At 45.7% G+C, this 13,113-nt stretch overlaps 1 protein-coding gene across 1 annotated transcript in view; it reads right to left on the bottom strand.

The window, feature by feature from the left end:
- The window catches only part of LOC144169407 (amine oxidase [flavin-containing] A-like), a 31,486-nt gene continuing 18,373 nt past the window's right edge, over window positions 1-13,113 (bottom strand). Inside the window, exons 7-15 of the mRNA XM_077698530.1 lie at window positions 11,663-11,723; window positions 10,614-10,702; window positions 9,995-10,154; window positions 7,837-7,933; window positions 6,140-6,251; window positions 5,590-5,687; window positions 1,390-1,501; window positions 545-607; window positions 1-352 (exon numbers count right to left, since the gene is read on the bottom strand). Coding sequence (XP_077554656.1) covers window positions 191-352; window positions 545-607; window positions 1,390-1,501; window positions 5,590-5,687; window positions 6,140-6,251; window positions 7,837-7,933; window positions 9,995-10,154; window positions 10,614-10,702; window positions 11,663-11,723 — 954 coding nt within the window. The 3' untranslated portion in view covers window positions 1-190. The remainder of the gene's footprint in view (window positions 353-544; window positions 608-1,389; window positions 1,502-5,589; window positions 5,688-6,139; window positions 6,252-7,836; window positions 7,934-9,994; window positions 10,155-10,613; window positions 10,703-11,662; window positions 11,724-13,113) is intronic.

Below are 13,113 nucleotides of genomic sequence, written 5' to 3' on the forward strand. Positions count from 1 at the left end.
TCAAGAAATGGTTATAGCTTCATTTCGAAATACCAGCATCGTGTGAAGAATACCTTCCAGGATGAGGAACTAGATACACATCTTTGTTGTTGGCAAAATTTAAATGGATTCTTCAGGAGGTAGAGTCCTGAGTCCAGGACCAGCCGCAACAGCCCACTCCAGTAGCCAAGGCCGAATCACCAAGGCCGAATCACGGGCTTGGTGAGGCGAGAGCTCCGACAGCCTTCCAGATGCCGTAGGCAGTGGCGCTGACCACGGCGCCAAGGGCGGCTGTGCCGACGATGGCGACAGTCAGCACGTGAGGGGGATGGCGCTCTAAGAAGGTCAGCTCGAAGGGTGTTCCCTTGGCGCCCTGCATCACGAATACCATTAGTATGCAGCCGAACCGGTCGCTGGACACGTATAACGAGGTCCCCTCTCGACCCACGATGGTCGAGGCTGACGCGTAAACAATCATTATATTGAAGCTTCAGCGTATGTAATCCATACGGCAAGTCCTTAAAACTTCTGAAGGAGCACCACGTCAAGAACGAATTTCACCTACCGTGAACTCTGGTTCTTCGATCCAGACTTGGTCTTTTTGCAGCAGCTTCAGGGCATGTAGCGCCTTGGGTGTAGCAGAGAGAACGAAGAACCAGCGAAAATAATGCAAAGATTAGAAGGTAATTTCTTGGCGCACTGCTTTAAAATATATCTACTTCCGATCACAAGTACAACTTACTGGTGTGGAACAAATTATTGAAGTAGCCACCAGCTTGCTATTCAGCTCGTGTACCAAATAAACGGAAGACGCGTAGCATAGGGCGAGCAAAGACTGACTTGTTCTTCGCCGTTGCTGCTGACAGGACCGAGAAATCCGATCCACCACACAACACCGCTGATGTAGTCAGCCCGGACATGGCGCCGCAGCTTATTGGCGCCATTTTGGCAGTGCAAACAGAATTAACGCCGCACTGCTGGGATAACTAGTTCTACCTGCAGCCCGACCCACTTCTGAAGGTCTGAAGCGAACATAGAAAACTTATACGTTATAAAACATATAAAACTTATATAACATATAAAAAACCCAATGCCAGCTTCTGCAGGGCGTAATGAGGGAATCAAGAATATTTTATATGATCAGAAGACTAGCGCTGACATGAGCGCAACTCACAAACCGACCTTGACGCACATTCGTCCGGCGGTGCAATAGGGCTGTACTGGTAATGATGGGCTGTGCACTTGTGTTGCACAAAATCTTACGTACCGCGAAGCACGCTGTGTGTTGAACATATTGTTAGGTTTTAATGAAAGTAATGCATCTGTGTAGGTTGGATCCTACAACGGAAGAGATCAAGTCAGCTTCGCATTCGTCCGGGATCGCACCGGGGCTGCTTCGAGTGCACTCACCTCCCTCGCTGCTCGTTCTCCGGCTTGCACTGCGCCGTTCATGTATCCTGGCCACGAAGTGGCCGTCTCGGTGCCCGCAAAGTACACCCTGCCAAATGGCTCCCGGATCGTCCTGTACCGTGAAAGGTGCCAGGGTGCGGCTTTGAAGTGCCCCTAACAACATGAACGATGTCTACAACTGTTCACCGGTTTGCACTGAAGCTGCGTACGTTGCTTCCCCTGAATGAGTCTAGAACGGTGCCGTCTTTCCTGCTCCCATTGCGATTCAGTACGATATTTTCCACACCCTCCTGCTCCTCCTCCTCCTACGTTGTGGGCTTGGCTGGCCTCGGGCCTTCTGTCATTCTCGACGCTTAAGGTTGTGTTGTAAAAATATTTCTAACTCCTCCTTCCAACTAACGAAGGCTTTATATCCGTCATGGACAAGCAGTGCGGGATGGCAAAGCGAATTTGAAAACAAAATCGCTGGTAACTTTTGCTTTAGCGCACATATCTTAGCAGACAAAAAGAAAGCGATAGCACATTCAAGCGCTGAGACAGCTCTGCATGTGTAAAAATCAAATCCCCTCCGTATAATAAGGACGATGGCGGAAATGGGGAAATTTCTTGCGTGCGAAAATTAAATGGCCAAGTTCCAAAGTCAAACTAAGCGCTGCAATAAAGTAAAAGCGCAAACAATCAAAATGCAAACTACCTAAGAGTCAAAGCCCACGCGTCAATGATCAATGTACAGACTGCCTGCAAATCAAAGCCCGAACTTAGACGACAGCAAACGCATCCCTCACGAAAAAGCGTAGCGCCCTCGTCCCCCCCTCCCCCCCCCCCCCCCCCCCCCCGCCGTCGTCAGATTTGAGTTGGGATTTTCACCCATGCAACCTGCATCAAAGTCAAAGCCCAAAATACAAGCTGCGTCGACCGTATCAGAATGGCGAAATCGGATAGACGTCGGCTTCACAACGCGAGGGTCCCAGGTTCGATTCCGGCCACCGGAAGTGTTTTTCTCAACCGGGGTCATCATCATCATCGTCATCATCATGTGCCTTGCAATTGTGTAAGGTTGGCTTTCCTGCAGTACGTTTTTGTTATGACACAGCCATCACCGAAGCGAGGAAAGCTCCGCGTTCGCAAGGTGCAAACCAGTTTTAATCATTAGTTAATTCAATGGGGAGTTGCAAATGATAGGGAAATTTCTGCCCGCTGTCAAGCACTTCTACGATGCTATAGACAGGTCATAGAACTTCTTAACACACGAAATTATCATCTCGGTCGATGGCATAGGTGATCACCAGTCACAGCTGTGAGGTAAATAACATCACACCACCGCGTGTCCTTCCAGCGGCCTTGACGTGTTTTGTAAAGCATCTGCCAAACAAATTCTAACAGCCCCTTGTTTCTTCACTAGGATAAGACAGTATTGACCCCAAGTAACTTTAGTCTGACGGTTTAGAAGCATGCTAATTCACAAACTCGCAACATTAGCACTAATTGCCCGTGCTCAAACTGTCAGTGGGGCAAGAGAACGGAAAGCGTCGTAGCCATTTAGTGCGGCAACAGAATGTCCCCAGGTCATTCCAATTTAATAGAAAATGAAGATTTGTGTACGTGGACTCCTCGGCGTCAATGGTAATTTATCTTTTGATGACAATAGCCTGCCCAACTATTCTCGGTTACAGGCAAGCTGTGCTTGTAGACTGTGTTCGCGTTGCTTAAAGGAGCCATGAAGACAAAATACAAGTTGGGTTTATTAGAAAGACTGCTTAGTCCCGATAACAATTATACCAATATAATCGCAATCTTCGAACAAATAACGGAGATATTACAGAAAACGTGTGAAGCAGTCGCGACCCCTTAGCCAATTTCCCGCAACTTTTCTATGACGTCATGGAACCTTGTTTGTGCGATTGGCGGCGGCCTAACTGACCTGTCGCGACTACACATGACTCGACGTCTGTAATGGGGCCTCTAGTTCCATTTGACCGCATCACTTAAATGCTAACGTGTAGTTAACGCACTAAAAATTACATTTTGTTGTTGGCCCGTATGACGTCATTCTTGCTCATAACACGCCACTGTGGCGCGAAATTTGAAAAATTTTAAATACTTCCTGCTTTTTTTCCGTTAAAAAAACATCTTTTGTGGCTCTAATGGAACTGAGTGAGGTACTAAATCCTAGTTCTTTCAAATTAAACCAAGTTGCATTTTCTCTTCATGGCTCCTTTAAGGTGGGCTAAAAAGTGTGAATCCGACTGGCTTACATAATTGCAGGCTCTTTCAGCCAACCAAAATAGCGTGTGAGTAATTTGAGGAATTTAAATGAGGAAAAGGTCTCTGGAAAGAGACAAATCAGCGTGGCGGACAGGACTATTCGCCCTCCCAGAGCAGCGCGGGGTTTGCACTGCGGCAAGATAAACTAACGTCGATTCTGGCTCAACTTTTACGATAACCAGTAAGTAGGAGGCAATTGATTGGGGATGTTTATTTTTGTTAACTAGGTGATCCGTGTGCAACCAAGTGGTTAGCGGATTTGTAGGCCCGTAAGCGGGAGCCTCCCAGTCGAAAATGACGACAACAAAAAATTCTGCAGTTTGTTGTATTTTCGCGTGCCCTGCTGTCGTGTTGTCGTATTCTTGTATGTCCTGATTCTGATGTTCTGTCGTGTGTCGTATTCCTGTCCTGGTTTTGATGCTCCTTCGGGCCGAATTCCAGTCCTGTCGCGATCCTGATATTCCATCAGTAGTTGCACATGGTTTGAATGTAATTGCCCATTGTGAAAAGTAGCGTAAATGCCAGTTCTGTTATGACTACAGGAATGTTTATCGTAAGAGAAAATTGACTCGGTCATTACTACATAAATGTGTATCGTAACAACAGCTGGCTTTGTCGTAACAACAGCACTTCTGTTGTCACAACAAAGTTTTTTCGTACGACGGGAATTCTTGTTTGGCTTTCGCGGTATTCTTGGGATTTTAGAGTGGGATATTACATCAACATCAACATAGTCATAATCACCATCATCAACACAACAACCACAATAACATCAGCAGCAATCTGCGTCCATTGCAGGAAGAAGGCCTCTCCCATGTTAATCCTGTCGTTCCTGTCTCATTACAGGAGCCCACAGACAACCAAATTAACAAAACGCGTGATTTTAACACGAATCATTGTATGGAACGGTTCAAACAACCAAATTTATTTGGAGGACTGGCGATGAGGATGAAGAAAACAAACGAAAGTGTCTACTCGCCAGCAGCTTCCGACCGCTCACTGTTTTGTCGCAGGGATAAGATCTGCAATTGTCTGCTACCGACAAAAGGTAATGCAAAAATAAAGGATTTGGCAGCATTAGTGGGTTCTATTATTTTGTGTCATCGCACTGCTTTACCACGTAGATTATTCTCTTTCATGCCCTCTCAGTGACGTTACTGCTGGCCATCTGTGGCGGTAAATTTGAAAGTTTGTGAATTTTAGCATTCTTGTTATGTCCAAAACTGGTCTGCGGGACAGGAGTAAAGTTGGGAGAGTTATTAAAGGCTACTTCTTAAAAAGTAATGTAGGTTATCTTCATGGTGTAGTATTGTCCTCCGCTTTAGGATGCCTCGCTGATGCGGGCATTTGGTACCAGGCGTGGCAACCGTAAGCCTGTGATGAGAACATACAGGTGCAGGGAATGTATTCATTCCAGATTACGAGATGCATTTACCGTGTATTGGAATTGCCGTGACGGCTGATTATAACTGATGTTGCTATGACCATGGTGAATTATTTTTAGTCTAAAAAACACAAATGGCTGCTACATGATACCAGCACGACGGGTGGGACCCCTATCACGTTTACAGCGGCGATGGGTGTTCGCAAGGGCACAAGTTCTGCCCCACACGTCTCAAGCAACGGGCGTTGCATGCGGACTTCGCGCCGCCGGAAGCATAACAGAAAATCGAAGTTGGCGCCAATCGCCCCTTACTTGCTGTAGCTCCTACACCGGCTTTCTTACGTAGCTGTTCCCACTTTTCACACCATTGACGCTATTACGGGAAACCTGTACTCTGTTCATCACGTTTGTGCCTACTCCAGTATTGTGATCATCATCACCATAATCATACGGAGGCAGTCCTGAAGTAGTCTTCCCACTAGCCTGCTTATAGCGAAGCACACCCTACCCGCTACCCCTTCTTTCCCCCCGGAGACTTAAAGAGTGCTTACTTGCCGTACTTGCTGAGGACTCCCGTAGGGAATGTGCAGACGTAACAGCCGCCCGAGTACTGCTCTTCCAGCCAGTTTTTCTCCTCGTAGTGAACCGGCTGAACAACATTCGGGCAGAATTTACTGAAAGCTGCAAAACTATCAATGCACAATGAATAGGTCACCACATGCTATAATGTCGGCTCTTCATGTCAACGCACACTCCACCAAATAAGAGACGGTTTGCACCAACAGTCACTGTGAGCGGAGCTAGCCAACTGTGTATATGTAGCAGTTGCTAACTTTCGTCACAAGTTACATGCTGTTTAATTACCAATTTGTGTACCAAAATCACATGGCAAGAGCATTCCGTACTACTAGAAACTCGATAATCCGTGCACTGATTGCTCCTGATGGCCGAAGATTACAAACAAACGAGAACAGAACCCTATTACTCAGCGCTCCCGCTGACGCGGAGCAATTAATAATCGAGCACGGGAACACTCGTAAATATTTTGTCGCCAGGAAACTAGCATGGTAGGATGCTCATAAATGGTGCAGATATTCTTACGTGATTCGCTGCTTCGTGTCCAAAGGCTTTTGCCAGGTCTGCTGCAATAACCTTGGGTCGAATGTTCTTGGGAAGTTCTTGCAGTCTCAAGGCGTTGTCTCCGATGGCGAACCTGTTCGTCGTTGGTAGAATAAAGCTCGTTTTACATGGTGCGAATTTCTCTGGCAAAATCGCAGATACGGCGCTGCCCATGCGGCAAAATGTTCGGTTTTCGTTGCTGTGACAAATTTACAAATGTTTGAAATAGTCAAAGTTCTCGTGTGAACGCCGCTTGGCATTTTCAAATTTTTCGCAGAAATGAAAATACTAAAATATATTGTTTTGCCACACTTCTGGTGCCACATCTGCGAATTGACAGGCGGAATTCGCACCATCTAGAACGGGCTTAAGAGAATGCCCAGCAGCGTGTCTCCTTATTCGGAGAGCATCAATCGCCGACTACGCGTACACCGTTATGTGCCGTATAGATAACGTATGTACACTGACCACGTAACGTTTATATTCCGACTGTAGGTCTGTGAGGTAAGGTGAAGACAGGCCGACGTGACGAATCACAATTGGATGTCTCGCATTACCACGGTTTCATATATCGCACTGAAATGTTTCTTGATTTGCAACCATAAAAAGGAAGCTTTACTGAGCGGGACTAGGTTCCAGCTTGGCGACGTAGAGGGTCCCCGAAGACAAATTACGGGTATAGAAAATGTAAAAGACCTGTTTCCATTAATAAATATACAAATTTTGCTGCAAACTCCAAAAAAATAATATAGTTATTAATGAAAATAGATATAGGAGTGGCGACACCGTAGCCACTTTCTGCCGAACTCTTTATGACGTCACAAAATCTTGTTGGTGTGCTTGGCGGCCGCCGAGAAAAGCCGCCACCAATAAATATGACTGGGCGATTGTAGTGAGGCACCTAGTTCCGTTTGGCCGCATCACTTGAATGTTAATGTGCAGTCAACAAACTGATCCTTACGTTCAAGTGCGGGCCTGTATTGCGTCACTGCGGCCCATATTGCATCAATTTTGTGCGAAATTTGAACGTTGCCTAGCATGTTTTGCGTTTTTGCGGTTCATAACCCTTGTATAAAGGATGGAATAGAGCTGGGTGAGTTGCCAAAGGGTAGTTCTATCAAGGCCAACAAGGATGTGTTTTATCTTCATGGTTTCTTTAAGTTGCCGCCATGCAGTCTGTGTTGACACCTCAAAAATGTTGGCTGGGAGTCGCAACCCTAAGCAAAGGCTGCAAATATCGCGCGAAGAAAACACCGTGGGGAATCTTGTCTCATTATTTGAGGCAAACCAATGTCACCGAACGTGCCTTCGAAGAAAATACCCGCTCGCGCGTGTGAGGTGGGTTCCAGGAACAGGGACGTTTAAGGGCTTCCGCCGCACGCAACGTTTGCTTATTTGTCTTCATATACGCGTAGTCATGGCTGTGTGAACGCCTCTAACCTAGCACGCAGCAGTGTAGACCACTTTTAGACTCTGAATAAATGCTTTACTGTCTACTGTTTCATGTGGAGGCCACGGACGGTGCTCGCAAGGCCTAGCCATGCCGATTTTCACAGAGAGGCTACCACGGACATTCTAACAGTACTTATTCAAGGAAATGCAATTATAGCAGTCCCGAAGATGCCGAGAAAATGCGTTCGGAGCCATCATTACATCCCCAAGAGAAAGTTCGGCCTTACAGCGTGAGAGCTGCCAGTGAGGCTCCTGGTTTGCAGTCGTCCGTGCTGTTGTTGAAGGCCAGTTGTTGATCGCAGCACGTGACACATCCGTTGTACCCTGCAGCGTGCACCGGTGACAAGTGGCTGTCATGTGGGGCTACGTCTTTCAGAAGAAGGGCATATCTGTGACCGTATTGGCGCCATTCTAAGAAATACAAAACTTACCTTTCCGGATGTAAACAAACAAAAAAACTGAAAAGAGCTTCGGGGGATTACACCCATTGAGCAGGCCGTATTTATTTCGTGTTTTTTTTTCTTTTTGATGCCCCGTCGCCTTATAATAAAGCTCACAAAAGGTTAATTTCTGGAGCAGTGTTTCCAATTCTGTGCAGAAATCAAAGTATGACGAAAAAAAAAGGTAATTTACGTTTGGTAAATTTTGGCTTTTTTTTTTTTTTGATGTGGCAGCATGGGCTGTTTTAGCCGTTGCTCATATTTTGAAATAGTGGCGGAACCTTGAGCATTTTTCTGAGGTGGTATACGGCATCACAAAAAAAGAGGGACGAGACTGCGACTAACAATATCATGAGCGTCAAGTTTTGAACAAATGTTTTTTAAAGCCGAAGGGTTAGTGGTTCTATTTAATGAAATAACGACATGAAAACACGAGTGCACATTATTTTTGTCGCGAACCATTTCTTTTTAACAGTTCAACACTATGGTTATTTTCTTTTTGGCATTTTATGGATCAATGCCGTGTATAAATAAAACGGGCAAAAATAAGCCAAAAGGAGGGAGAATGAGAGAAGCAGAACTCAGACAATTTCTGGTAAAACACCGGAACATGACCCGGCCAAATGGTAGCATGTAGTGTACGCTTACAGGTGATAGTTTAGAGGTCTCTCAAAATTATTCGCTGGTCGATACTCCTGCGCACGTTAAACACACTCATGTGCTTAAAGGAGCCATGAAGACAAAATACAAGTTGGGTTTATTAGAAAGACCGCTTAGTCCCGATAACAATGATACCAATATCATCGCCATCTTCGAACAAATAACGGAGATATGAAAGAAAACGTGTGAAGCAGTCGCGACCCCCTAGGCAATTTCCCGCAACTTTTCTATGACGTCACGGAACCTTGTTTGTGCAATTGGCGGCCGCCTAACTGACCTGTCGCGACGACACAAGACTGGACGTCTGTAAAGGGGCCTCTAGTTCCATTTCACCGAATCACTTGAATGCTAACGTGCAGTTAACGCTCTGAAAATTATGATTTATTGTTGGCCCGTGTGACGTCATTCTTGCTCATAACACGTCACTGTGGCGGAAAATTTGAAAGTTTTTAAATACTTCTGGCTTTTTTTTCGTTAAAAAGCATCTTTTGTGGCTCTAATGGAGCTGAGTGAGATACTGAGTCCTAGTTCTTTCAAATTAAACGAAGTTCTATTTTCTCTTCATGGCTCCTTTAAAATTAACCTTGTCGCCGAAGGCCCCAGCGTGTCTCATAGCGCAGGTGTTACTTCGGCATGTTAAACTACACCTAAACTTTTCAAAACAGGTGTAAGCCACGGGTGATTGTCTTTCTTCCCCTGTTGCATCAGCTAGTGTACGCGCTTTAGAGTGTCACTGGTAATAGAGCGTTTTAGTATAGCGGAAAGCACCACATTAGCGCGCCCATAGCGTTAGCGGGCACGCTAACCGTCGCGTAACGAGGCGCTATCCGTTTGCGATTGCGGCGCGCAAACGTTAACGCCACAGATAGAACGCTATACAAAAACTCGCTAATATAACACCTTCAAAATAATAACCGCGGCATGCGCGCTTGCAATTTTGTCAGTCACCTGCAGCCGCGTTATTCATTCTTCTGCCTGCCCACAGGAGATAACTAGAGCTTTTGCACACGAACAGACGTAATTCAACATTCTATGCAAATTTTCAACACAGAGATACAACTTGATCGCAACCGTAATGGTGCAAACATGCCAATTTTAACATAGCAAGTGTGGCCTCCACTAGATGGCTATTTACTTTCGTATATTACCGCGAGATTCATAGGCAAGATTCGCCAAGTGGGACGTTTGTGTCTTCTGAGGCTATTTTCAAGTGAAATGTCGCGCACGACGGCCAGGAAACGTCAACCTCGAATCCCCTATACCACCATGGCAAGCAAGCTTTTACCTATCTCCCTCCAGAAGGGCCTTGCATAGTATATGTTCGCCTTGATAGCGCAACCGACGGGCGTCCGCTGGATGAGCTGATTTCGCAAAGGTGGCAGTGGGGGATCGTAGTGAATCTTCAGTTGCAGCGAAAGGGGGATGGCCATGATGACGTAATCAGCCTGCGTTAAGAAACGGGGACACGTGTTGAGTCATCACCGTTGGGTTTGTAATCAGGACATCCGGTTCAAACCCGCTGCTTGGCTTGCGCATGCAACCTGGCTTACTGATAATCACCGTAGTGGGAGTTCAAATGGCAAAATAGAAGGGCATAATGCCACCGCGCAGATTAACCGCCACATTCGTCTGAGGAAAGCACGTATAATGGACTTCCTACTATTTGTACCTAGCTACAGTCGTCTCATATCTGTTTCCGCGTAGTTCTGTAAGGCACTCCTTTGATCGAAAGTGGTCGTCCGCATATGAAACCTTCCTCCAGGTCCAAAGACTCGCTTTAACCCAACATAGTCGATGTTTGTGTGTTCTGAATTCAGTTGAACTTAGTGGGTTTGTGGATATCCTGGCACTACAGTGGAATAAGACATTCTAAAAAAGCGAAATTTGTAGTATGTTTTACTTGCCTGGAACTCCCTGCCATCGATCGTGCCAACGACGATGGCTTCGTCGTCCTGCTGAAGCTTGCACACTTGGGCATCAAACTCAACCTTGCCTGCAATCAGCCGTCGGCAAAAGAAGGAACGTCCGAAGAAACCTCCACCAAACACATTTGCAGTGGGACATATTCCGGGTGATTTCTGAGGAAAAGATGCTGAGGCCAGATTTACTGTACCCGTCCTCATTGAGCAGAACATTGCATAAGTGTGAGCCCGAGAGAAAGTAATCGGCGATGGTGGAGGAGAATTTTGTACCCCTCCTAACAACTCTAATATTAAATTTAGGGCACAAACTCCGACGGAAATGTGTTGCCTAAGGACTTTAAGTAATTTTCCGACGCAGTGTTTAATGGCCCTATTAATAGTCACGTGCTCGCAACCGACAGGACTGAAATACCTTTTCAGCTTCTACAGTCACGCTAATCGGCATTTATAAACGCAAATAGCGGACTTCAAATGAAATATAGAGAAATTCCTTCCTCCCTGTGTTTTATGACAATGCTTTACTCACTTCACGACTCCCAGGAAATTTTTTAATAGGCCGGCAAAAACTGGCTATACTCAAGACCACCGTTAGTCTTTTGATTAAATTTGTTGTTATTATAAGTCATAATGACAACTCTGGATTCTGCGAATACCGATAACTGGCCGATGCAAACATTAATTGCAAGTTTCCTCTTTTCGCGGTGGCTCAGTCGCTAAGGCGTTGCGCTGCTGAGCACGAGGACGCGGGTACGAATCCCGGCCACGGCGGCCGCTTTTCTGATGGAGACGAAAACCAAAAATGCCCGTGTGTACGAGATTTCGATGCACGTTAAAGATCCCCAGGTGGTCGAAATTAATCCGGAGCCCTCAACTACGATACGCCTCATCGCCTGCGTTGCGTCGGCACGTTAACCCTACAATCAATCAAAAATAAAGTTTCCTCTTTTGAACAAGGTGAAACCAAACGAGGAAGCACCCCGCCTAAAAGAATACCCGCGCTAACCTTGCGTTGCTGGGCCAGGTACACATACCTTTCAGCCGCTGCAGAAGCTTTTTGCTGACAGTCATGGAGCCGTTCTCAAACTTCCGCTCCTGCACACAGTGAGCGCAATGAACATTCAGGCAGCACACTCCGCGATGTCGCCCTTGTTGTAAAGCGAATGGCGCTGTGTCAGGTGTAGGTACAAATGGTTCCGGAAAAAATGGTCCCGGACAAAATGGCCCCGGAACTTATGGTCCCGGAACAAATGGTCCCAACTCCAAAGTAGGAACAAATGGCCCCGGAACCTATGGTCCCGGAACTTATGGTCCCTGAACAAATGGTCCCGGAACAAATGTTCCCAACTCCAAAGTAGGAACAAATGGTCCCGGAACTAATGGTCCCGGAAGTAATGGTCCCAGGCACCTCTTCGGGCAGAATGATTCTATGAAACTCCACGTGGGTTCTCCATTTAAATTTGTATGTTCTAGCTCATATTTTCGTGTTAGCGTTTGGTTTGTTTATGACTGTATGTTCGCTAGGGAAGTGTATAAAATTTATAATTTTGATCCTGTAAGTTCACGTTTATAATTTATTAAGCTTCTTTATTTTTCTTTTATTCGTTTTTTTAGATGCTGTTAATTAAACCGATTATCTGAATTTACGCTATTCTAACGATTAAACGCGTTATTTCTGCCAACCATGCATTTTTGTGCAAGTGAAGGTCGTTACAGGATTGGCCCGTTATCGAAATTTTTTAATTCGTATTTCTGCCTTTCTTCTCCAGCCTCTTTTATTTGTCTTCGCGTGTTTATACGTTGAAGAGGAATATTCTCTATATTCCTTTTCTGTATGTTTTTTATAAGATTCTTGTTATATTTTCATTGTTTCTGTTTTTGACTTCTTGGTTTATCAAAATATTGTTATTCCATTTATCTGCCTTGTCAGTACATAACGAAAGAATGTGCTACTTGCAAATGCATGGGGTAACATGGTTGGCACGTTTTCAGTATTTCTTATCTGTTTCCGCCCTTCTTTTCCGTGTTTTTATTTTATTCTTCATTTGCTGGAGATGCTTGAAGATGCATATTTATTTGTCCAGTCGTTTTTGTTATATTCATGTTTTTTTATTTCTTTCGTAGTTCTGATTTATCAAAATTCCGCTCCCCAAATTCTCTCTTATTCAATCTTCACATCCGCAACTTTATTTTGTGCAAATGCAGTGCGTTACAAGGTCTCGGTTACGGGGGTTGTAGGCCCGTTCGTCACATGGCGTTTCGTCATAGGCCGGTTCGTAATAGGCCGTTTGTCGAACCGGCCTATGACGAATGACCCTATGTGACCAAACGGCCTATTACGAACTGGCCCATCACGAAACGCCGTGTGACGAACGTGTCGTAACCCCTCAGAAAGAAGCGCCATCAGTTTCTTGTGAGCAAGGACTTCACGGGTGCGTGCCTAGTGAGTTCGCTCCCCCCCCCCCCCCCCCCCCTCCCTCTTCCT

The sequence above is a fragment of the Haemaphysalis longicornis genome, unplaced genomic scaffold (genome assembly GCF_048455015.1).
Source record: "Haemaphysalis longicornis isolate Haplotype H1 unplaced genomic scaffold, Haemaphysalis longicornis Haplotype H1 scaffold_2, whole genome shotgun sequence".
NCBI classification, from domain to species: Eukaryota; Metazoa; Arthropoda; class Arachnida; order Ixodida; family Ixodidae; genus Haemaphysalis; species Haemaphysalis longicornis.